This window comes from Paramormyrops kingsleyae, chromosome 11, assembly GCF_048594095.1.
Source record: "Paramormyrops kingsleyae isolate MSU_618 chromosome 11, PKINGS_0.4, whole genome shotgun sequence".
NCBI lineage: Eukaryota > Metazoa > Chordata > Actinopteri > Osteoglossiformes > Mormyridae > Paramormyrops > Paramormyrops kingsleyae.
This window is the reverse complement of record NC_132807.1, coordinates 11,656,967-11,683,381: the sequence shown is the minus strand read 5'-3', so window position 1 is coordinate 11,683,381 and position 26,415 is coordinate 11,656,967. Positions and strand designations below refer to the sequence as shown.

The following is a 26,415-nucleotide window of genomic DNA, read 5'->3' as shown; positions in this document are numbered from 1 at the left end:
GCGCAATCCTGCGAACCTTTCCACTCTGGGTAGGAGTTAAAAGGAGGTTGACCGCTCATTCTTATATAACGAAAGAATGTTGTAGAGATGTGATATTTCAAACGATACTGAACGCTTAATACTTACTAAGGATTATTTTTGGATCCTGTCGGTAGAGAATCTCATTTCTGACGTCTGACGTATGAAAACTATTTAGTGGATGAAAGCGGACGTAAGAGTGAGAGCCAGGCTCTTAAGAATATTCACTGTATTTTTAGGTACGGTGCGAGTTCTTTTAAAGGAGGGGTAATAGCAATACAATGTAATTGTCATTCAGATAGTTTCTGTTGGATGATGTTTGCTGGTCACAACTATATATTATACCCGAAGGACAAAACGGCGTCCTAACAGGAGAAGGTTTATATTTGGACGTCTTTGGACACTTGACAAGAGAGCCGAAACTTGGGAGTCGGTCATGGCAGGGGGAAGTTTGAATATGAAGACACTGGAAGACCTGACTCTGGATTCCGGCTACGGGGCAGGGGACTCCTACAAGTCCCTGAGCCTCTCCTCCTCCTCCAAGTACAACTCTCAGGCTTTGGCGAGCGCTCCGCAGCGAAGCAACTGGTGGTACAACTCGGGCTCCATGAACAGCAGGAACGGCAGCTGGGACACGGTGAACACCCCGTTGCCCGAAGACGCAGAAGACATTTTCTCCAAGTGTCCCCGCTTGCCGGACCTGGAGGAGTTCCCCTGGACGGACGAAGAAGTGGGCAGGATCCTGAAGAAGGTGGCCGGCAACTGCTCGTCGTTCTCCGCGGAGTCCGTGCGCAGACTGTCCTCTCTCTTACGGAGGGCACTCATACGGATAGCGAGGGAAGCCCAGCGCCTCAGCGTTATACACTGTCGGTGCACACGCTTCGAAATGCACAGCGCTATCCGGCTGATACTCAGTTGGGAGTTGTCCAAAGCCTGCATCGCGGCCACTGTCAAAGCCATCTCCCTCTACAGCATGAGCGCCGACGACTGGCTGAGGAGGGGCAAGTCCGCCCGCTGCGGACTGCAATTCTCTGTGGGACGCTTTTATCGCTGGATGGTGGACACACGCATATCGGTGCGCATCCATGAGCACGGAGCCATATGCCTGGCTGCCTGCATGGAGAACCTGGTCGAAGAGGTGGCTGTGCGGGTGCTGATGGCCGAGCACCAGAAGAGCACGGACTGCGGGCTGCCCAGCATCTCGGTGACAGCCAAGGCGCTGGAGGGCGTCGTGAGAAACGACCCTGAACTTTGGGGTGTCCTGCAAAACTACGAGCATCTCGTATGTGGGAAGAGCGCCAGTGGTAAGTGATCACGTAATAACAGATAACATGTTGTAGGTATGCGAAACTTTATTCCTGGTGGGTTTGTTTTTTGGCAGTACAGTCAAAACATTCAGGTGCATTTCTCGTTATACTGATTATAAGGAGGCGATCGCTTACTGAAAATCCCGTCAAGGCGCACTCCCAGTTGTTAAAAACCGGGTTAACGGCTCTGTTTAATCCTAATGTTCCAAATTCGCCTCAGTGCTTGCTGAGACGTAGGCTTATAGGGTTGCATGATAATTAACCTCCATCGAAACCCGCAACAGTACCTGAAATGAATACGATATTCGAAATTGAGTGCCAAACTATGTTGCAGTCTAATTTGGTAGATGATTCATTGGTCATTGAAATGCATGCGTGGGTAAAAATGTGCACAAATTAGATGTTTGCCGACTTGCTGTTTTGTCCTCTCTTGCCTCTAGATTGGTCTCTATTGCCTCCTAAGCCACTACCAAACCCGTATGTGTGCGTTGTAATTAGGATATGTTTGGTGGTTCACCAACTTTTAAATTCACACATAGCCAACAATGGCCATTTGTTCTTCTCTGAATCCGAGAGTCTGCGATGTGAGATGTTTTCAAAGAGAAATCTGAGAAAGTGAGTGGAAATGAAAACCTCCCATTATGTCTCGCCTCATTACCTGTGAGACGTCTTGTCACAGAATTGCGATGTTACCCACAGATGACGGAAACTATAGGCCTACCAGGTAAAGATTAAAGGAGGAGTTTTCCTGTCTTGACAGTATATTCATAATTTAAATGGCTTATCGGGTCCTTTTATCCAAAGGTCCCGATACACCGAACATCCCCCCTCATTTACGCCTTATATATATATATATATATATATATAAATATAGATTTTTATTATAGAATTTCAGACTATCCTGGCAATCCCATGGTTATAAGTGGATGATTTATTTATTTGTCACCGGATTTTTCGGCAAGTGAGCCATATGGTTCAGAACGCAGTTTCACAACCGCAGTCACATGTGAAAAGGCTGGATAATGACGTGCCAATAAGTCAGGATGACTCTTGTGTCATCGCCAGGGATGTGCTGAACACCTCAGGGTTGGTTACGAGAGAGGTCGACAGGGGCTGCCTGGCAGTCAGGTGCTTTGCGGCAGTTCTAGCTGGTCCATCGCCTCTACATGAAAGCGCTTCTTTCCCATACAGACCCCACACATCTGGAAGTCTTTAATGCAGAAATGACGTTCAGGTCTCCAGTAACACGCCTGCCACTCGCTTTCTTTTAAGGCTCAGCTTGACCGCTCGCGTTTGCTTGATGGATCGAGGTCGGCACGATCTCTGTTTGGTCTTGGCCATGCGAGGCTGCAAGAAATATTAAAGAAGTTTAAATAACTTGAAAAAAGTCCTCGGCAAAAAGTGCCGCGCCCCAAACCATCTTGAGATTTTCCTCCTTTTAAAGCCCCGGTGACGCCTCCGCGGAGAAGCTGCGGAAAAGGCGAGAGCAGTTCACCAGAAAGCTGACTGTTATATTGCTGGTGAAAATGTGCTCGTTTTGTGGCGATGGGTTTAAAAGCTATCCCACATTCTGCCTCCTTGAAATGTAGGGCAGGTGTGAGCGTGGAACGATTTCCAGAGTTCAGTCTATTTATAAGCATATCTGGCTTTCGCAGCATTTGCAGCGGGAAAGGGAATATCATATTTGGTGGCGTTGTGGTTACGCAGATGGAAAAACCCTACTCTGAAAATAAACTTATGGTTCCCCTAAACTGGCTCACAGTCATTTTCATACCAGGGGTTTGCCGTACACAATGATGAGATATACATACTGAAATCACGGTACCGCTCTCACTTGGATTGCTATTCTAGTATATACAAGCAGGTGTACACATTCCTCTATTTATTTTTTTCTTGACATGTAGCTACAGTACCGTTATCTTGTGATTAAAGTTTAGTTTTGTCTGAAGTTCGTAGTTTCGTCACTATATTTAAACTCCGAAAGGCAAGTTTTAAAAATGACATGGGCACTTACCTTTTGTAAAAACCACTAAATATTTCAAACTGTGGAAGTATACATGTACTTGGCAGGAGCATTTTGCAAAGGTTTTTCCCAGTCTCCATGGTTTACACGAGTGTATCATTATCTATATACAATTAATCAAGTACGGCTAGTCCCGAAACAAAAGAACATCCTAATAATGTTATTTGTTCTCGTTTTTAAAATTCATCTAAGATTTCGGCTATTAAAGTTAAAATAATGTCATGTTCCATATCATTACATTGATTTGACAGTATAAATTCGTCTTGAAGAGTTACCATTTTTGAACAATTGATGTCGATTCGGAATCCATAAACCTAGTTAGCTCTGCAACATGAGAGCTTGCTATATTAATGTCTGTAGAAAAATAAAACGAGACTGGTAAAAAATTATATTTGTGGTACAAAAGTTTTAACATCGGGTCTCCAAATTGTAATACATGGTAATTACACAGTAATACTGTAGAATTCACAAACATTTCTCGTAGGCCTATAGATTCCTCAATCCGATTCGAACTACTTTATAGTACTCAAATTTTTATTCAAATAACACTCGCCAAAAATTATTAATCGGTTTATGAAATCAAAATGTAATGAGATTTAATGATTATTCTCCTATAGTAAAAAGTAGTAAACTTATTGTATTCGTAAAAAAAAATATTTATCCATATATAAAATGCACAGACTTGCATGTTGTTTACTTTCGGTATGATACGTTACATATTTTTGTTTTGTGAAAATCCAGAATAATGAAAAGGCTGGGAACTCCATATACTAGAGACCTTACTATATGTGTAGTTTGTCTGGAGTTATAGTCCAAGAATAGTATGAGGACTTATGTATTGGTCGGTTGTCTAATTTGTATGTATTGGTCTGTTGTACAGTATTTATTATCACGATGTGGTTTAAAGAGGTGATTACTTTTTCCTATACTTGAATCTAATCAAAGGTGGCAGACACTGAAATTGCTCATCTCTAACTCCTACTGTTTCTCTGGAAAAGTGGGAGGGGGAATTCAGGTCTCCGTTCGCTAGCACTGTATGAGAAAATCCTGAGTACGTCAGAAACTTTTCAAAGATCCCCCTTCATGCCTCTCTTTTTTGCAGTGTTGCACATCATCTCTGTTTAATGACACGATGGACTGTTTTGTGTCATTTACCCCATTCACAGATAGAAGTTTCACATAGCTGAACTCATAGTTTGGAGTATAATATGTAATTCTGAAAAATAGAACCATTGCAACTTTGAAAACATGTAATCTTGTAGTCTTATACTCTCCTGAGGAGTATTTTAGCAACTGTTTAGCAGCTTAAGGTAACATAATAGACCTCTCTGTCTTAAATGGAATTTGTGATGACTGTAAAATGGCAGCATTTTTCGAAATACTCCGGAATGTAAGGTTTGGTTGACTTTTCACAAGGTTTACTGTATGCCATGACGTTCTTGGTTTTGAATTGATGGAAATTGCACATGGTTTTAGCATGGTTAGCAAATACCCCACTCAGTGCTTCTTCTGTTGGTAAGGGATGTTTCTTCAGGAATAGTATGTGAGAAAGTAAATGGAACCCCCAAAATTCATAGTTTTTCTTTGTCTGAATTACACAGCCATGTATGAACCTGTGATGTAGTTAGAATATAAAAGGACTGTATTTAAAAGGTGCAAGTATCGAAGGGGGTGTTTGTCGTACCATCTACATACAATCCACAGTGTACAGTGGTTCGAAATAACGTTCCCCAGGACCATGGTGTAGTATACATACATAATGTACAGAGACTGTAAATAAGACAAGTGCAACACATGAAGGAGAGGGGGAAAGGAGAATAATACGAGCGTAGCTAACAAATAAAAATAGAGAATACACATACACTGACACACAGGGGAGCTAGGGGTACCCTCACTATACAACAGATATGGTACAATAGATGTAACAATATGACAGATATAGTACAGATGTAGGAAAAGGTGCAGTGCTGGGCAGTGTCCAGTGGGTAAAGTGTCCAGTGCTGATAGTAAGCCTGGATTATAAAAGGGCAGGTAAAAAGTTCAGTGCTTTGGGGAAGAAGCTGTTGCCGAACCTAGCAGTGGAGCTTGGATGCCCCTGCATTTTCTGCCAGATGGGAGGAGGACAGAGAGAGTGTGAAGGGGTCCTCCACAATGCTGGCCTCGTGTCACTCAACTCGGAGGCAAGACATTGCTGGATGTTTTTACTGGGCTGCCTCTGGTAGGTCTGGCTGTCAGGGTCGGTACAGTCTTTAGCTTCTGACCCTGTGCCCAGCAAGGCCAATCAGTTTTCAGAAGTTAGCGTCAAGTTTTGAGTTGAACCAAAATAAAAAAAATAAGTTTCTCCCAGAAAGTTTGGAAAAATCTCATTAAAAGGCTGGATTTACAGCCACCACCATTCCCTGTGTGGGAATATGCATGGAAGCGATGTTTGTGTAAGACATTTTAATGTATTATGTCCTGTACTGCATCTTACAATAAAGCTGTTCACAGAGGCTTTAAGACGCTGAAGTATCATTAAACATCCATGTGGGTGATGACCCTAATTTTAAAGATTTAATTAAAAAAGTAGCAAAATACGCATTTCTCACTGGCATGTGCTGTAAGAAAAGGTGAAGGTTGTCTAGTGGATCACGAATACATTATATTGTCAGGACCAAATGTCCCCACAATTATGGAGGGCTAAGAGTGCCAAAATTAAATAAATAAATACACCAATAATTAATTAATTAAATGTGCCATGAATTGTTTAAAATGGGAAATATAAAGATAAATTATTACTTAAATGTGTCATGAATTATTTAAAATGGGAAATAAAAATATCGTTAATTAAATGTGCCATGAATTATATCTACCATTAGAAATAAAATCATTATTAATTAATTACATGTGTCATTTACAATTATTTCACTATTTATTTAATTTTGGCACTTTTACCACATCATGAATTAATTTTATCTGTCAGTGTGACCCATCAAAGTCAGTAGGCGGGTCGTCAACCGAGAGTAACATCTGATTGGTTACCCTGCACAGCAAGTCAAAAGAAATAGATCCCAGATAATGGATCGGTACGGGACCCGTCAACATACTCCGAGACAATAGATGGCAGTATTTGTTTTTACATTGCTATCTATAATAATCAAGAAGAAGAAGAATTTCGCAACGGCCTTAATTGAGCGATATAGGTAGGGGTGTCACTACCGAAAATGTAACTTCCGCTACTACGCATGCGCACGCTTGCGACTTATGGAAGAATGCGTGCTATTTTTATGGCATCGCGTCACATTTCATCCACTGTTGATTTTTTATGATAATGTCGACAGCGAGAGGAAAGAGAATTAACCGGATAATGATGGAGTCCTTCGACTTTAAAAGATTTTATTTCGCATAGGCCTTTAATGCCTAATGTGCTTCAGAAGGAGCGACGTAAAATACAGGGTATGGCCATCAATTTTAGTCAAAGGTGACATTACTTTAATGTTACCATTATGTACTACTCCCAGTTCGATGTGCTGTGAAGTTACTTAAACTAAGCCTGCTTTTTGCTCCTTAATCATTTCTTTTCTTAATTGTATCAGTGTAATTACCACACACTCCTGTCAGTTATGGCAGCTGTGTTTTGTGGTGCTAAATGAAGCAAATTATATTTGTTTCTGACAGACGACCGATTGTTTTATCTTGGGCCAAACCGCACAACATAAACATTGTTTATGTTGTGCAAATAAAAGTTCTTAACTATTATTTTGGAGTGACTTTTTTTTTTTTTTTTTTTAAATGCTGTACATATATCATAGCCCCTTGATAAGCAATATGGGTACACAAGATTGATATACACCCCAATTTTATTACGACTTCTAAAGAAAAGGCATCTATTCAGCAATACCAATTGGGAAAGTGTAAGATTACTGTCCGGTGTTCTGACAAAACGTCCTACTTTATCAAAACATCCTACCGTAGTGCTAATCGATAGCCCTAACCCTAACTCTTACCCTAACCCTAACCCCCCAAAACCCCCTAAAACTCTTACCTTAACCCTAACCCCTAAATCCTAACTCTAATCCCAAGACGGTGGAACTGCACATGCGCAGAAAGGCTCGATAGCACGTCTCGATAGGTAGGATGTTTTGTCAGAACACCGGCACTAAAAGCAACGCGCACACAGATGCAAATATTACAATCTGCAAAGCAATATGGTTTAAATACCACAATAAAGTGACGGCTGAACTATAAATATAAACATCAATGACCCATCTCACAATACGTAACCAATGAATGATGATACACGACATCCATGCCCTGAATCACGGTCTGCCGCAAAATGTGAATACATGCGCAGTATTGGGCCTGGTCCATGATTGGTAGCGCCATGTTGGAAATGACACGGCTTCAGACCAAAACAATCGGCTGCACAAGATCCAGATAGATCATTGTTTGTCCCGCCTACTGACTTTGATGGGTCACACTGACAGATAAAATTAATTCATGATGTGGTAAAAGTGCCAAAATTAAATAAATAGTGAAATAATTGTAAATGACACATGCAATTAATTAATAATGATTTTATTTCTAATGGTAGATATAATTCATGGCACATTTAATTAACGATATTTTTATTTCCCATTTTAAATAATTCATGACACATTTAAGTAATAATGTATCTTTATATTTCCCATTTTAAACAATTCATGGCACATTTAATTAATTAATTAATGGTGTATTTATTTATTTAATTTTGGCACTCTTAGCCCTCCATACACAATGTGCTAAGTATGTTTTTTTTTTTTTTCTTACTTTGTGGGAACCACCATTTTGGTCTCCACATGGGGAAACTCAATTTTACAAAAATCTATACAGTAGCTGCAATGAAGACCCTTTAGTGACAGCTTGCTGACGGCTGTCTCCTGATGTTTGATGCTCCTCACTGCCTTCCCAGAAGGACTGTGTTGTGCTGAAGTTGTGCCTGTTACGAAGAGCTTGGTGTTGTAGACAGAGGCTTTTATTTACACTGCAGAGAAAGAGAGATACCACACATTTCCCAGAGCTTTCTACATGTTTATAGTAGCGAGTAAGAAAATATTTGTGTTTTTTTCTTTTTTAATATATCTGGGTTGACAGGCTTTTTTGTAACCAATTTATTCAGATGGGTGTTTTACGTAAGCAAGTCACATTAACTATTTTGCTCAAGGAAACTGCAACACCCCATTGCCCAACCCATATGCTGTCACCCAAATCGATTTCAACAGCACTGTACTGTGAATTTTTCAGCAGGAATCAGAAACCGCTCCCAGAAAATATTGCAAGATAATTAAAAAAGAAAACATCATGCATGATTAGAGATGGCATGTCAGACATGCGGCAGTTGGCCAGTGGCATCCAGTTGGTTTTTCCTGGTTGCTTGATGTGCCGTGTTTTGTGTGTGGTGTGTTTTTAAACTGGCATTATGTGCCACCCGGATAAAAATATCATTTCCTGATGTGTTTACAGACAGTGTCCATTGCCTGCTCTGAATGAAGTGAATGTCAGAAGGCACAGGCAAGCAGGGGCGGCTGGCAGAAGGCTAGCTAGCTCCCCTCTGTTCCCAGATACATCTCTGTAAATGTTTGTCTTGCCTGTATAGCAGTGGAGCTTCCTTTATATAGACTGGGAGAGGCCCTGTGTGCTCACCCGAACACTAGAGCGTTTGCTCTCATGAACAGGCCTTTTCTGTGTACCTGACTATGCCTGAACTGACGGCCTCTGAGACCAGCTGCGTTTCAGTGTCAGGCAGGGGTTGAAGACGAGGTCATGGTGTGTTACGGCGTCTGTCACTGCCGTGGCTTCTGTGTCATTTAAGAAGGCTACATTTCCACGAGTGGTGAGGTTGATTTGCAGAGGAGAGAGCAAGTGGGGATCGTTTACATGGTAAGTACCTAGATGGAACTGACCTTGGCAGCTACGTGTCGTAACTTGCACAAACTGTAGTGTGACTCAGGTTACTTCCGTATGCAACAGTAATAACTGACTTTTGTTTTATAGGCTGTTTGACAGCAAGGTGACGTGTGCGTGTGTGTGTGTACGTGTGTACGTGTGTGTGTGTGTGTGTGTGTGTGGGGATTATGTTTACATTACATTGTGGGGATCAAATGACCTCCACAATGTGATAAAAACCTGATATTTTGACATTGTGGGGACAATTTTTCAGGTCCCCACAAAGGTCTGTGAATGCAATCATAAAACTTTGGTTACTTATGGTTAAGGGCTGGGTAGGGGTTAAGGTTGTCATATTGGGATTAGAGTTTTCTCCATAGAAATGAATGGAGAGTCCCCACAAAGATATAATTACAAACATGTTTGTGTGTGTGTGTGTGTGTGTGTGTGTGTGTGTGAGAGAGAGAGAGAGAGAGAGAGAGAGAGAGAGAATGTCCTTGGTACCCTTTTATAATTTTTGGATTTCAGTTAACTGGTAATTGCTGATGATAGTGCGGCACTGTATTGTATGACACGTCTGGTGTTTTTGCATAAAAGATCTACAGTGTTGAGTAATGGTGACCAGCTACTGAGCACAGACTGCAAGCGAATTGTAATCATGGTCTCCCATCTGATCTGGTGTTAAACTGGCAGGGTTTAAGTGAATCTAAATTTAATTTGCTGCTGAACTGCGAGGGAATTCCCAGTGGCAAAGCATTTTAACTTCCTTTTACCACCAAGGGTATTGTTACCTGTCATATAGCACTTAAGCTATTTTTATACCATTATGATTGTCATTACATTCATAAGAAGTCCTTGGGTGACTGCTGGGGGGTGTCCAGGGGCACTGACCGTCAGCATGGACCTTATTCCAGCAAACGCAGTGCACAAGGCAGGACTGCACCCTGGATGGGATGCCAGTCCACCCCAGGGCGTACACGCCCACAAATATTCAGAAAGTATCTTCTATACACTTTAAAAGTGATTTTATAATGTTATATAAATTGTTCCATGTATTCCTTAAAGCCAGAGACCCTCCAACTCCACAGGGACTGTGCACATTCCCAAAAGCTCTGTGGGTTTCTCCAATGGCCTCTGTTTACTTTTCAGATTTCAACCACATACTGCATTTCTCCATTATCCTTTTAATCTTTGAAGCTGGAAGAGCAGGTATTAGTCTCTCTGCAGATGCGTTTAGAAGTTTAGTGTTTCTTAATAAACTAATCCTTTAGCTCTATAGGGAGTTTGCTGCTACGGCAACACTCAGTTGGCATGAAAAATCACTGAAATTGCACGATAAGCACAATAAATGTATTCCGAATTTATTCAGTATTCTGAATTTTCAGGTAGTTGAGCCTGGCCCTCATCGTTGCAGGACAACTAGTGCTAATAGATTTAAGTTATCGCTAATTTATAAAATTTAATACCCAGCAATGATATGTCATTGGGGTAATTCAAACTATCCTCGAAACTGCTAAAAGGTAGAATGTAAGCTTCATAATTCCTGGCACTATGCTAGACCCGAGAAAGGCTAACTGAGATGTGCACGAGCAGTGATATGCAGCGCAGTTTCATTCAGTGCCCTTTTAATGTGCAAGTTTTTCCTCCCAGTATCACTGAAACCTGACATCATAGACCAGGATTGTCCCATCCACATGTAAATATTTCTAGGTGTGTTTTTAAAAAAAAACTAATCGTTAGCTAGGTCAGTCTCTGAGTGTGAAACTGAAAATCCAGTTTTGGCTGATATGCAGTATTTTCTGTTTCCAGAGCTGCCTTGAGCAGGTGCTCCAGGGTCAGGTATGGCAGGGACGTGTTCTGTTCGCAAACCGTCAGGTTGCAGTTCTGCTCGTTGGTGAAGGACCCCATGTGGGACAGATGCATCCATCTGCTTTCCTGCAGGATTCCATGCACCTCCACTGATACAAAAACCAGAACATCCAATGTTACTTTTGCATGTGTTAGCAAACAGATATACAGGCTTTGTGAATGTCTCTGGAGATGAGATAAGGTCTGCAGAGGTAATTATTCCTGATTCTAAAAACACTACTGACTGTAATAAGGTTCAGATCCACCAGTATGAGCCAGATGGCAAAACACACCCTTAAGCTGCTGATTAAGCCTGTAATTATGTACCACTTGCGCCCCCCCCATCACATGAAAATAAGATATTGTTGGGATTTTGATTCTCAGCCTTAAAGTAAAGCTATCAAAAAAACAAAAAAAAAGAAATTTACAAAACATCATAAGCATTTTTTAAACAACACATCAGTCCTCAGTGTTTCTTAAACCGGTTCTCGGGGATCACAAGGCAGTCAGTGTTTCTGCTCCCTCCCAGCTCCCAGCAAAAACATGGACTGTCTGGGGTTCCCCACGGACTGGATTGGGAAACACTGCCATGGAACTAGATATCAGGGCACCCTGCACAGTTTGGCCCCAAGGCTTGGAGATGCCTTAAAAGTGCTGGCAGGGAGCGAGCAGCCAGTGGACATGGAGTGGACTTCGTGTTTATTTAGGAACTGGCGTAACGACCAGCTGCCAGCCATAGTCAAACATCTGGTCTGCCATGCCATTTGGTCCAAGGACGAAGAGGCAGGGAAAAGCAGTTCATCATCAAAGGTCCTGCAGTTTGTCCCAGAGCCGTGTGTTATAGTAATATTCTCTCAAGATTGTTCTGCGGCGTTGGCCGGGCGTGCGGCGAAGTCGGAATGCTCTGTGTCTGCAAAATGGCTAGTGCACATGACCTCTGGTTTCAGCTGTTTTAACGAAGGTCTATTTCAGTTAAATTACTCATCTTAGTATGTTCTCTTAGTGCACCTTGTATGGACATGAGTTCAGTAGTCTATATGTACAGTATTTAATTATTTTTATACTTATACTCGTAGCAAAATGGATGGATGGACATTTCTTCTATACTTAATTCTGGATTTTTGTTTCCTAGGCAGGTTTTTCCACTAAAATGAGGAACTATCGTGTCAATAAATCCAAATTTTGGCCAATTCCCAAGAAATGTTTCAGTGTTGATTTACATGTGCGATATTAACTTCTTTATTTTTAACCTAGATAAGTAAGGGCCTACAAAGAACTGTACTGAGAAAATCAAGTTGCATATCTGAAGTCTAACCCTACAGAGAAACCTACTGTTGAATGGAAACCGACACGAACGTAGAGCTCTGCAAAAGGAGGTTTCTACACGCTCAGTCGAGGCTGCATGTATTTATTTAAGTGTCACGGCTGCCATTTGCTTCAGGGTGTGTAATATATACTCCTGTATTTGCACAAAGTCTAGGGCTGTCTGCCCCAGACACTGGCAAGACATCAAATAAATGGTGATAAAATTTAAAAATTAACACTTTTTCTTAAATAGATGGAGGCTCTTTGAGTGCATTTTTTGTGGGTGAAGCTATAATACAGTGATTAAGGCATACAGAGGTCAAAGGAATATTTGTCATTCTTGAACCAAGAATAGAAATGGAGAGATGATGCATGTGTGTCTTTTCTGAATAATGTACAGTAGCAGACCTCGGTTAGTCTGCTGGCCTCAGTGAGACTGGCCTCTGGTCTGGGTTTGCGAGCTGCCAGCACGGGGACAGCTGTGCTGGGGAATGCGAGAGAGATTCAGGACACGCGGCTGCTCCTCCAACAGAGGCGAGGTCAGGGGGTGGGGGGGGGGGTTAGGGTGCAGGCGGTCAGACATTAATTTGGGTAAATGCCTCCCTACTGCATCGCCCAGTGGTATCCCTTGTTACTGAGCGCTTGTGAATTAGGGAAGAAATGTGTCTGATTTCCAGTTTAAATGACTCATAATGAATTTTAGATCCTTGTTGTATAGAAAGGACCAGCAGCGTTAGCATAAACCGCATCAAGTATGAGGAAATGTCTTGTGAGTTTGCGTAGGATCGACCTTGCAAGAGACAACATGTCCTTTCATTTTGCCTGAACCTAGCTGCCAAATATACTGTAGGAGGGAATTTCATTCTTATAATTAGCCTATGAGCAGTTTAATTGCAAACTTGACTGGTTCCGTTTCCTCAGATTTCTGGTGGATGAGCTTGTGATTCCGGTGTTCTGAAGTATCTGCTCCATATTATTTCTGCAAGAGATGTGTCATCTTCACATTTCATTTATTCACAGTACATACTTGTGTTAAGGACAGAAGTGGGTTATGAGCCAATCAGGAACACTGAAATGTAGACGTTTCATACTTCAGAGTGAATATTTCCCTCATTATCATTAGTTAACTCTCGCTTTCAGAGTTATACTGCATATAGTGATGCAGCAAATTTGAAATTGTATTTGATAGTGATTTAAAGCAAAGTCAAATACAAGGGAGTGTTTCAACAGTTTTGAGGCTGTGATGGGGAAGTGATTGTGTGTGTGTGTGTGTGTGTGTGTGCGTGGGTTTGCATAGATCACATTTGAGGACCAAATTGTCTCCAAAGTGTAGTAAAACCTGAAATTTCCCTACTTTTGGAGACATCTTTTGAGGTTCTCATTTGGATAACCTCAGTTTTTATGAAAATCTGTGAATGCAATCAAAAAAGTGAAAATGTATTTGGGTTGGTTACTTATGGTTAAGGTTAGGGATGGGTAGGGGTTAAGGGTGTCGTGATTGGGATTAGGGTTCTTCCCCATTTAGATAGGAAGACCAACTTGTGTGTGTGTGCGCGTGTGTATAAACACCTGTTTTTTTGACATTGTGGGGACCCTATTTCAGGGTAAAAATGCCAAAAGTCTTGTATTTATTTTGGTTACTTATCGTTAAGGTTAGGGCTGGGTAGGGATTAAGGTCATCATGTTGGGATTAGCGTTTTCCCCCATATAAATGAATGGGGAGTCCCTACAAAAATATACTTACAAACCTGTGTGTGTGTGTGTGTGTGTGTGTGTGTGTGTGTGCGTGGGTTTGCATAGATCACATTTGAGGACCAAATTGTCTCCAAAGTGTAGTAAAACCTGAAATTTCCCTACTTTTGGAGACATCTTTTGAGGTCCTCATTTGGATAACCTCAGTTTTTATGAAAATCTGTGAATGCAATCAAAAAAGTGAAAATGTATTTGGGTTGGTTACTTATGGTTAAGGTTAGGGATGGGTAGGGGTTAAGGGTGTCGTGATTGGGATTAGGGTTCTTCCCCATTTAGATAGGAAGACCAACTTGTGTGTGTGTGCGCGTGTGTATAAACACCTGTTTTTTTGACATTGTGGGGACCCTATTTCAGGGTAAAAATGCCAAAAGTCTTGTATTTATTTTGGTTACTTATCGTTAAGGTTAGGGCTGGGTAGGGATTAAGGTCATCATGTTGGGATTAGCGTTTTCCCCCATATAAATGAATGGGGAGTCCCTACAAAAATATACTTACAAACCTGTGTGTGTGTGTGTGTGTGTGTGTGTGTGTGTGTGTGTGTGTGTGTGTGTGTGCGTGCGTGTAACAGGAAATCTCACTTGGCACTCATTGCTGAGAGCATAAAATTATGTAAATGTTTATAGGTCAGGTTTAACAAAGCCAGTTTTTTTCCAGTTGAAAATTTTAGCCATCATCAATCTCGTGTTATGAAGTAAAAATATATAGGAGTATAAAATCCTATGGCAGGGGCTGCTTATGTGACTGGGGGGGTGGTTAGAGTGGGGTTTTCCATTACTGCCAGCATGAAACTCGGGAAGGCCGAAATCCTGCCTCAAACCCCAACGAAGAACAGCAGCCAATGTGCTTTTAATCACTGCAGTATGTTTTCTACAGTGTCCCACAGCACAGTGCAGTGAGACGAAGAAGGGGCTGCCACTGTGTGGGGCAGCAGTCTCCTTCAAAGGAGCATCCATCAATTAGCCACTTTCCTTTTTTTTTTGGTTTTGTATTTCCACAAAGCATCTTTAAATTACTTTTCCTAAGTAACATGCACGTTTCATGTTAAGGTAATCAATGACTTAACGAAAAATCCGCAGCACTCATTTTGAGAGAAGATGTAGCTGAGGGAAGCCATAGACCCACACACATACACACACATACACACACACACATGTGTACCCTAGATAGCAGCCGCTCAGCTCCAGCCACTTGCTTTATTTATTGCGGTCACAGCTGTACTGCTTCTGACCACTCACACAGTGACAGAAATACAGGGCGAACTCCTTGTTTACTATTCGGCCTTCCTACGGCGCTAACGTCGATGAGCATGGCAGGATGCTGATGTTAAAATTGAAGGGTTTTATAAGAACAGGGGTTGGAATTTATAGGATATCTGTGGGTTGATGAGGGGAGCGGGAGCCATGACCTGAGCCTTTGGGTGACCTCAGAGCTCCCATGTGTGGCTCAGGATGCCTTCATTCACTTTGCATTTGTATGTTTCCGTGAAGACAGAAACCTAATCTTTTTGCTTTTTTTCGTCTTATTTACCCTGTAAAACGCAGGATGCGTTTGTTGATGCTTGAGACTTTAAACCTTCAAATTGAATAGTGGTGTTGGATTTTGGAGTTCAGCTCCTTGCTGTACTAAACGAAATCATTAATATTAATCTTAGAGCAATGCAGAACCTACATTGAATATCTAAAGTGAAACTGAACAGTTTCCCGTAAACAGGGAAGCAGTTTACATTAAGATGGAATCCCCCCCTTTGAAGCAGTTGGTGTTTCTGGATTGGGCAGTTATTTCATTTTGACGTAATGTGTCCCCTGGTTCATTCTGAAACCATATAGGATACTGTGGCCCTGCTCATCCCTGGGGGGTCTTTAGAGTATTCCAGCTCCTGTAGCTTCTGGCCTTTCCCTAATTGTGAGAATGGGCACTTGAGCTGTGATACTGCTCATTTGCTGAATTCTGCAAATGCTTCCAAACTGCTTTTGGACTGAACCAGAGCAGATGCGGAGATAAATCAAGCTTGCATTTTTATATAGAATTCTTAAAAAAATCCCTCTTGATGTGCTGAAGCGTGTGCCAGATCTCTTAGACTTAGCCAGGGTGTAATCAGGACCAGATGCTGCCTGTGTGTGTGTGTAAAGGGAGCGGCTGGGGAGGGGCTTGTGTCAATGCTGCTCTTATGCAGGCCTGATGAATTCCCTGGCGCTGCCATTCTGCTTGGCCATCTTTTGGGGGTTCAAGTCCCCGGCCTGGTAAAGAGCACAACAGCAAATTCATTGCTTGTATTGATTTAACATTCTAAAAGTAAACTTACAACTTCATGGTTGAATTGGTGTTAAAATAATAAAAGTAAAAGAATGTATAGGCATGCGAAATAGTTGATGCTATTGTCTTACGTGGGTGGATCGGTTTGAGTCATAACTGTCCCAGTTTTCGCATTCCTATGAAGGCCTGCCTGACTGGTAATGAGATCATTAACGGTGACGGTTCCTCCCTATCTCACCTTAGGTGTGCTGTCACTCCCTGCCCACTTCAGCCCGTACGCAGAGGCGCAGCTCGCTGGCCCTGAGGGCCAGGAGGATGCCCGTGCCCATCTGGAGGTGCACACCCTGGAACAGGCCCTGCTCGCCACATGTGTGGGCAGCATTTCCGAGCTCAGTGAGTAGGCCCCTCCATGGTCTTCCATGGTCCTGATAACCCTTGTATCAGTCTTGCTGTCCTGAGACTGGATCGGTGGTCAGTATTTGCTGAAGGCCCCCCTAGATATAGGCACAGAGGCCTTCAGCCTGAAACAAGCCTCCCTTTGACCTATGTCTCCCCCAGCATTAGTTCCGCCCCACCCCACACTCAAATCTGCATTTAAATCTTTCTGGCCAGCAACTGAACATGTAGTAATTGCTTCTAACTAGAAGCCCATCGTCCCACATCATATTCCACCCCCTGCCTGGTCTTTTTAGCCTCTCTTTCCTGACAAAGGGTCTTTGATGCCCTCTAATCAATGTTATCTTGCATCCTGTCAATGGCTGCTCTCATTCACAGGTTTGGTTTCTCTCTCTGACTTGATCCAATTTGTTGTGGGGTGCTGGAAGTCTTCTAATTGCATCTGGCCTCCCTGTCTGATTAAAATCATATTAAGAACCTCAATCTTCAGCTAGATGTGTACCATGAAAATAAATGCTTTTGTTGATGATAAAATTTCACAAACATTTTTGTAACAATTTTCATGGAGAAGTCTGTAAGTAAATATCATTGAGAAAATGCAGAAGCAGCACAGATTCATGTGTCTATCTAGCCCAGGGGTTCTCAAATGGTTTAGCCCCCAGTTCCACAGTATTCCTTGGTCAGTAATTAGTGACCCAAACTCACAGTAGACTGGGGAGGTTGTTCACTGGTGAGGTTGGTGTCTGTAAAAGTTGTTGGGTTTCTTTTACTCGCATGCACTCGCATGTAAATTGTCTCGACCCCTTGGGTCGCAACCCATTAGTTGAGAGAAACTGGCCTATCTGATGGCTATTTGGCTAAAGCCTGTAAAGAAAATTATTTTTAGTTTAGATTTCTGTATTCCATCCCCATGGTAGGTAACGCTTCCCATCTACATAGCTGCTCCGCATGCTTCCTCCATACCCCGTAACTGTGGTGGGTGAGCCCCGCGGCCCCTTTATGCTGCTGTCCTGACCTGCTCTGCATGCACCATGTTCCCCTCAGGTGACCTGGTGTCTCGAGCCATGCACCACATGCAACGCCTGAGCCCTGGCGGCTCCAGCTTCAGCCCAGGCTGCCACACCCAGCAGCAGCCGGTCTCTTGGTCTCCAGATGCCCTGCACACCCTCTACTACTTTCTGCGCTGCCCACAGATGGAGTCCATGGAGAACCCCAACCTGGAGCCACCCCGAATGGTCCTGAACAGGGAGAGGTACCTACCGAGAGGCCCCTTGTTGCACATGGGGCACCTCCATACATTGCTTCCACTGCTATACCAGCCTAGAGTGCCAAACGTGTAATTACTGATCCCCCGATCTTAGCAACCCATGGTATCCTGTCTATTTTAGTCAGTTCTGTGATCAGGTGGCTTGATTACGCCTCATGATAGAAACTAACAATTATTAAAGGAAATGAGGAAGGTAGTTGATGAACTAAGACACTTCCCTGTAAAATACAGGTTTCCAATAGATATGTGTTGTCCTTGATTGCTGAGGTTCCCATCGTGGTACTTAACAGAAAACCCAAAATGGAAATATTTCTCTGTTGAGCGCCCCCCCCCCCTCATCTCCTTGTATTCTTGGATTTTTAAGTCATTACATTTCTGAGCTCATTGGGCTCCACGTAGGGGTGGTTTTGTGATAACGGAATTCCCAGAGGTGACCACCACGGGCCTTGTGAGGTCACTGCATGTCATTAGGAGCAGCCAGTGAATGTTTGTCTCATGACTATAACCTCACTGAAGTAAAGCAGGAACTGAGGCCTTTTGTTAGTGTTGGGTCATTTTCTTGGCAGTGATGACTGATTGGTTGGGAAAAGCAAAAATGCGTAGGTGGGGCCGAATAGCAGTATTGTTTTGTAGATATAGTTTCATTTAGTCATGTAATGGTTTAATTTCTTTTAATTACAATTAAATATTGGACATGAAACTGTAAGCAAATTTTTATTACTTTTTTAAATCCCATAGCATAATAGCAGCTTATGGGTAACTCATTTTGTCCTGTGGGGAAAATACACATAATGAAAGTCACAGGTTATTTGTTCATGAATAGTCATGTTTCATTTCTAAGCAACAGAAGGGCCGTATGCAACATGTGAACTATGTTGATCTGGAGGGAAAAAATGTTGGGGCAGGTGATAGTTTTGTAAATGGCTGTAATTATGAATGCTAAGCCCTCTTATATAATCATAATCCCAGTGTATACCTTCCAAAACACCTCTAAAACTTTGTTGAAAGAATGCATGTCTATACACTGAAGTGTTGCCAAAGACTAACAATACAACTTGCATTCTCAGCCAACTTTATAATCCCCACCTTTGACACAATAGGAGCATTTAGTTTAAAACCGTTTGTATGAAGGTATCCGAGTGGCTACAGGTACGTCCTTCATAGCTGTTGTTTGGTTCAACACGGTGATGCCTCCAACTTTGCCTGGAACAGGCCATCACGTCATAAACTTTTGCCGTCTTGGCATTTGCCGGTAAGCGACTGCCAAGCAGAGCGCAGGGCTCCGTGTTACGAGGCAGTACATGGAAATGGGAGCTGATCCACCCTGGAGAGAGTGCTGGTTTCTCTGGGCCATGAGAGGACAGGGTCAGCCCAATGCAGCTGCCAAACTGAACTTGTGTGGTCTGTAAAATGCTGCTTCTGTTTCCTCTGGGATAACAGATACATAATATCACTGCAGGGTGCTATTTCAAGCTTGTTCCTCTTATATTTTTGTTTTGAAGTGTGCCCTTCAATGTTTCCCCCCTGGTGGCTTGCAGCTATAACTAACATGGACAGGAGACATTCCATTGCTCAGTCCCCCCCACATCGTCCCCAGCCGGTGAACTAATATGATCCCGCGGCCCAATTCCCCACTTGGCTGCAGTCAAAGACACTTTATTAAGTGCAGAGTGATGTGGTGGGAGCTGGAGGTGTCATCGTTATGGCCTGATGAGCAGCCCCATAATGCTGCGTAGTGATATCAAAAACATATCTCCACAACATCTCAACACATGGGCCTCCTAACTTGCTTAGGCGAAACTCTTTTGTTTTGGTAAAAGTAGACTTGTAAATTTTCAGTAATTAGGAAATTTTACTAAATCCCCCCCCACCACCACCCCCAACCTTGTCATTAGGCCCTTCTTGCTGCTCCCCCCCCTGATGGAGTGGATGCGAGTGGCCATCGTTCACACAGAACACCGTCGCAGCCAATTGGTGGACAGTGATGATGTGCGGCAGGCGGCCCGGCTGCTCCTCCCAGGCCTGGACTGTGAGCCAAGACAGCTAAAGTAAGGCAATGTCTTCCTATAGGGAGAGCCTGATCCCCACTACGGCCAGCCCTGCCGGAAGGCTTTGGCTCTAAACCCAGCACTCACTCCCTCGCAGGCCGGACTGCTGCATCACCTCCTTCAGGCGTCTGGACGCCAAAGCCGCCACGGAGAAGTTCCAGCTGGATCTCGGCTTCCGCATGCTGGCCAGCGGCCGCACGGATCTCATTAGCCAGGCCATCAAGCTGCTGGGGCGCGAGGGGGTTGATGCCATGGATGACCAGGTATGAGCTCTTCTTGGAGCAGAAGATGTGTGTTTCAAACCCTGAGAGTGTGGATGTAGTCCTGCACTTGGCTGACCCAGAATTCTGCACTGACTGTTCCTTGTTGACCCACAGGGCATGACTCCCTTGATGTATGCCTGCTTAATGGGGGACGAGGCCTTGGTTCAGATGCTTATTGACGCAGGAGCAAACGTAGACTTGGCGGTAAATGATCATCTTCCATATTTCCTCTGATGGGTGTCTTTTGATATTGGCATGCCTTGGTTTTGGTCCTTTTGACTGAAGGTTGTCTTCAGGAGATCCTGTTAGTTGACTTTCATCACAGTGAAGAACAAAGGAATAGAACTGAATCAGGTCTATTGACCCATTTCTCAACTGTGTCTTTTTTAGGATGACTAACTTCTTAAGGTGCTTGACATGGCTGTTTGTTTCTGCCATGGCATCATTATCCTTATTTTTTCCATACTTAGGTTCCTGGTTGCTCTCCAGAGCACCCATCAGTACACCCTGACTGCCGGCGATGGACAGCTATGACGTTTGCGGTTCTGCACAGCCACATCTCTGTGGCACAGGTAAGATGTATTAAGACACTAGAGTCATGATTCGTTGTGCTGATGAGGTGCCATTGAGGAATTTTGTGCTGTGATCGATAGTGAATGAATCAGACTCCGCCCCCATCAGGGTTATGCCAGCCACAGTAATCTTATCTTTGTGGATTCTGAGGCCTTAGATCTCTCATCGTTAATCTTTGTTGCAGTGTCCTTTAAAGAATGCATGTCATCACCCTTTGAGGGGCCTGTTGAACTGTAGCAGTTTTAAGCCAGGATAATTCATTGACTGAGTCAGTCTTCTTTGTCCAGCTCCTGTTGGATGCTGGGGCTCACGTGGAGGGAACGCCGTTCCGGAACGGGCCGGAAAGCTCGGCAGAGACTCCCCTGCAGCTCGCCTCCGCGGCAGGTGGGTCCATCGCTCCCTTCCCCCAGGACGCTCCTGGGGGGGCCAGGCTTAGCAAGCTGACCTTGCCTCTTCTTTAAGAAACAGTATGTTGTCAATTTGTCAGGATGACAGTTGATGATGGGAATTGGCATGTAAAGCCAGCAGCCTCAAGCTCGCCATCCTGGGGGTGCGTCAGGGATATGCGCATTTGTTGGGACTTTTCTACAGTGATGGCAAACTGGCCCCAACACAATTCTGAATGCTGCACACTTAATTTTCCTCACTGAAACATCTGTGTGACCCTGCCCATATGCCTCTCTGCCTTCAGGGAACTATGAGATGGTGAGCCTGCTTCTGGCCCGTGGGGCCGACCCCCTGTTCCGGGCCCAGGGCAGCCAGAGCCTGCTGTCTCCCTTTAACGAGAACATTAACTGCTTCAGTAATGCCGCGGCTCATGGACACCGGTACGAGGCCTGTCTGCCATTTTTCTGCCCACCATCATTGCACTTCGGCGTGGAGTTTTTCTTCTGTTGTTTCATTCACTTCTAATGTAGTTTGTTTTACATCAGTTTATAAATGTTAAGAGTTTTAATATACATCCCTCACGTAGATGTGACTGACAGGGCTGTAGCTTCTTGCTTTGCCTTCAGGGATGTGTGTGAGCTTTGACATTGTACAGTGCAGTTCTTACACATATGTTTGTATCTGAGTGATCTGAGCTGTAGCTCCTTTACCTGACTGTGTTGCCTGCGTGACGTTTCAGGAACGTGCTGAGGAAGCTGCTAACCAGGCCTCAGGAGGTGGAGGCCGACATCCTGTCCCTGGCGGAGATCCTGGCCGAGGGAGTGGAGGGGGAGAAGGATGCAGCAGCCGGCAAGAGGCCGGCGCGGCAAAAGGGCCCTGGTCCCACGGTCGCCGACGCGGAGATTCCCAAACTGTGCAAGGCCCGCATGAAGGCTCTCCAGGAAGCGGCCTACTTCAGCGCTGAGCACGGCTACCTGGACGTCACCATGGAGCTGCGCTCACTAGGTACGCACTCGTGAACTCTCTCTGGTTTAAGGGAGAGCCTTTCTTCACCAGCATTTTCATTACAGTACTTCAGGAAACTGTTGTTGGTCTCTGTCGTGAAAGAGAAACAGTGGAAAATAAGGCAGTACTATATCACATCGCAATTATATGCCGCATGATCCATATATAATCACCAGGGCTTCATGTACTGTATATAAATTCGTTGCATTCTTATGTTTAGTAAATGTGTCAGACTATAAACTGCAAAAAGTAGCAGCACAACACTGTTTCTTTTCATACATTGTTTATCTACAAAATCTCATCTTTCAAAAGACATTGTGTCTGTTTCTGTGTTTCACTATTTGTGAAATATACGGGTGTTTGTGTTTCTGGATCCCTCTGAGTACAGATTGAAATGGGCCAATTAAGAATTTTTTTGTGCCTTTTGACTTGGTGTCTGCAAGCCGCCCCTCACCAGCAGTTGTCCAAAGCCCCGCATACCATGCCACTGGGGAAATGATCTGTTAGTGAGCATGTGCCGATGAGAAGTGTGGCCCTCACACTGTGGCGTTGAGGATGGGGGCATGGAAATGGAGTTGTTTAGCCTTCTGCCATCTCTTATTTCTTTCTGTTCATTGACATTACTGGTATCCTAAGTCAGTGTTTCTCAAACCAGTCCTTGGGAGCCCCCAGACAGTCCATGGAAAGCTGGGAGGGAGCAGAAATGTCTGGGGGTCTCCGAGGACTGGTTCCCTCGGGTTCCCTCTTCATTTAATTGTTCCAATCAGCTTCAAAGGACAAATATCAGGGTAGTTCATGGCTGGCATTTTTTTTTTTCCTGATAGGTGTCCCCTGGAAGGGCCACGTGTGGCTGGAGTCCCTGCGCAGCGCCCAGCAGCAGTGCAGATCTGAGGTCATCCTCTCCCTGCTGAAGGACTTCACCAGCATGAAGGAGGAGGACTACTCCAAGGAGCTGGTCAGCCTCAGCGTCCCACTGATGTTCAGGATTCTCAGAACCAGCAAGGTGGGGAGGACCACATACCGTAACTGTGAATAATGACCAGCAATAATCAAGAAACAATCTGCTTAAGTGTTTCCTGTCATGATGTGAAAATCTACATCTGGTTTAACTTTATACAGAATGAGGCTCTGAACCAGCAGCTGGGTTCCATCTTCAGTCATTGTTATGGTCCTGCTCCCCTGCCCAGTATCCCAGAGTTAAAGGCCAGTCTTTCATCACAACTAGGTATTTATTACTTACGCGTATGTTTTAGTTGTATAAGCGATGCTTTCATTTTTTAACTTTTATTTATGCAGTTCAGTTTAAGACTGTGCAAGTTATATTTACAGAATTTATCTTGTTCAGTTACATTTGTAGCTGAAACTCATTCATGCTGCTCTTCTACAACAGATTTCAGAGTAAAAGTTGAGACTTGAACACATGCATAACTGTCGGTTAGTGTTTCAGCATGAGGAATCCGTGTTCCATCTTTCTCTTCCCAGACTTTCATTTCTTGAACAACAAGGAGATGTCAGACGTGACCTTCATAGTGGAAGGGAAGCCATTTTTTGCCCATGGAGTCCTGCTGATCACTGCCTCCGAAAGGTGGGCAGATGCCAGAGCACTGGGGATGTTTCTGTTTATATCTTTTCATGTTGAAACGTGTCCCTGTAAAATGACTGACTGTGGTTTGTTTTTTCACACCAGCTTTAAGTCCCTGCTGGGGTCTTCCAGGTTAGATTCTTCTGGTTGCAGGGACATTGAGATCAGTGATGTAAAGTATGACATCTTTTATGTAAGTATCAGATAACAGCTTATTGGATAACAACTCTGTTCCTCCATTATGTGAGGATTCCTTGTGATCAAAAGCTCTCTAATCTTCTTGCAGATGATGATGAAATACCTGTACAGTGGTGGCCGGGAGTCAGTCATCAGCTCAAATATGTCTGACTTGCTAGAGGCAAGAGAACTTCAATGACTTGCTGTTGTGCTTGCTGTGCTAGGATGGCCGAATGCCTTCACTGCTTATGTGCTGGAACTCGGGCGGTATTTCAGTTAAAGCACTAAAGATTTAATGTGTGAGACTTTAGGATTGCCTCAAGTACCTACTGTAACAAGGACTTTTCTGATCCCTCTCTCCTGCAGCTACTGTCAGTGGCCAACTTATTTCAGCTGGAGACATTACAAAAACACTGTGAAATCATCTGTGCACAGAGAATTGACCTTGAACATGCTGTCAATATCTACAATAGGGCCAAGGTAAGAACAGGATGCACGGACACACCAGAGGTCAATGGTCAAAGCAGGTTAACTGTTAAGTTTAGGAATTAATGAAGGTTTTTTGGATGCAATGAAAATATTCAGACTGGTGCTGGTTAAGGTGAATGGCTGTTATATCATGTATGTGGGATATGAGAGAAAATGTATATATTCATGCAACTAATATGAAGTAAAATTTTTTCTATGTTTTTCTTAATGCTCTTAGTTCAACAATTAGCATACTGTGAATTACATGTTGTCACATGTTAAATGGACGTATCCTGATCAGGTTCACGGGGCTAAGGAGCTCAGCGCATACTGCGAGTGCTACTTCCTACAGCACATGGCAGAGCTGCTGGAGAGGGACTCCTTCCGCAAGCTGCTCCTAGGGTCCGGTGGCCGGCGGGGGGTCGCCTCCAATTCCCTGCTGGCCAAGCTGGAGGCTGCCCTGGTGAATAGAATGCAGCAGCTCTATGTGAAGTCCACGGTGTGAACTGGTGTGGCCGGTGGCTTTGTTCTCCAATCACATGTGAAAACCCCATAACTGTCCTACAGCAAAGAATCCAACTGCAGTGCAGTTGTTCCTGATGATTTAGAAACATGCAGCAGGACACATTAGGACATGTACATAGGAGAGTGCCAATCTGAGACTCTGCTACCCTCTAGTGGTATGTTTTTGTCAAGGACACAGAACCATTAGTTGCCTACTTTTTACAAAAAAATGTAATATTTATTTATATGACCAAAGGTCTTCTCTTTGTGACTAGGTGTGTGTAAATACTTGTGTAAATAATCCAGAATGATGTGGCCCAGTTGAAATTTGCCAAACAGCTGAAAACTGCTTGATTTTATGTTTTTTAAATTTTGATTACATTGTATTTTTCATGTAAGTTTTCCGGGGAGCTGGTCCTCAAATGTAATATTCAGCAACATTAATTTGAAGACTTAATTTTGAAGTGTGGCTGACACTACGAGCTCACAGCAACCTATAAGTAGCTAAAAATCTACTTATAAAAATTGCATTCATTTTCATGTGGCCGATGAACTGATTGACAATTTACAAGTATTTTGTATATCTTTTCAATTTTTTGTAAACAAATGTAATTTATATATTAACTACTGCAAACTGTTTCTTTAGGGTTCTCTTTGTAGAAAACTAGAATGTTGGCATGCTAATTCTAATAGCATTGTAAATTGACTACTACAGCAAGTACAGTTATCTAAAATATCTTTTTTCCCTGTTGCAAGCCTTATGTAAATGTCCTCCATTTAAAACGATTTGTATCCAAACACTGGCAAATGTATCATCAAGTGAAACATCATGCTCTACAATCTATCATAGTTGGATCTGACTATTTATATGTAGTTAGTCTTATCTTCTGGCATATTGCCAAATTGAACTTATAAAGCATGAAAATACATTCTCAGGAAATATTTTCTATTTTTACAATCTCTATATAATTTGTTTAATGTCAGATGTTTGATAATAATATTGTTTTATTTTCTCGATTTCATTCACTTACAGTATGTACTGCAATGAAAGGCCTCTGCTGTTTTGTGTTTAACACTGTGCTTCTTTGCATCTGCATCTGAAGGTGCTGGTGAAGCTGGTTGGACTTGTGACTAGAAAGTAACCATTATGGTTGGCTCTTTGGAATATACTTGCAATTAAAGTAATCTGTGCTTGCTGGGTAAAAATAAATATTCTAGAAACAGGCATTGGCTTTCATTGCTGTTTTATGTCCTCTCTTATGAAAGCAATGTTTCTGGGAGAGGCCATGAATAAAGTGTAAGCATATGCAAATAAAATTTCTTTACCTCAGTTTT

The 26,415-nt window shown here is 43.1% G+C and overlaps 1 protein-coding gene across 1 annotated transcript; it reads left to right on the top strand.

Annotated features, from left to right (window-relative positions):
• Nucleotides 1-20: 20 nt before the first annotated feature.
• On the top strand, nt 21-26,410 carry LOC111841539 (ankyrin repeat and BTB/POZ domain-containing protein 2-like). The gene is made up of 17 exons (XM_023807360.2): nt 21-1,322; nt 16,654-16,803; nt 17,851-18,058; nt 19,969-20,121; nt 20,219-20,384; nt 20,499-20,588; nt 20,855-20,956; nt 21,245-21,341; nt 21,649-21,784; nt 22,084-22,349; nt 23,174-23,352; nt 23,469-23,574; nt 23,832-23,934; nt 24,037-24,124; nt 24,218-24,289; nt 24,475-24,588; nt 24,878-26,410. The coding sequence occupies exons 1-17, from the start codon at nt 455-457 to the stop codon at nt 25,079-25,081; spliced, it is 3,102 nt and encodes a 1,033-aa protein (XP_023663128.2). The 5' UTR covers nt 21-454; the 3' UTR covers nt 25,082-26,410.
• The last annotated feature ends 5 nt before the right edge of the window (nt 26,411-26,415 follow it).

Excerpts from the sequence above, each read along its gene's own strand:
- LOC111841539 (XM_023807360.2), top strand. The coding sequence starts at position 455 with ATGGCAGGGGGAAGTTTGAATATGAAGACACTGGAAGACCTGACTCTG. Across the intron at positions 21,785-22,083 it reads GCCGCGGCTCATGGACACCG|GAACGTGCTGAGGAAGCTGC; the intron begins GTACGAGGCCTG and ends GTGACGTTTCAG. Across the intron at positions 24,290-24,474 it reads ATATGTCTGACTTGCTAGAG|CTACTGTCAGTGGCCAACTT; the intron begins GCAAGAGAACTT and ends TCTCTCCTGCAG.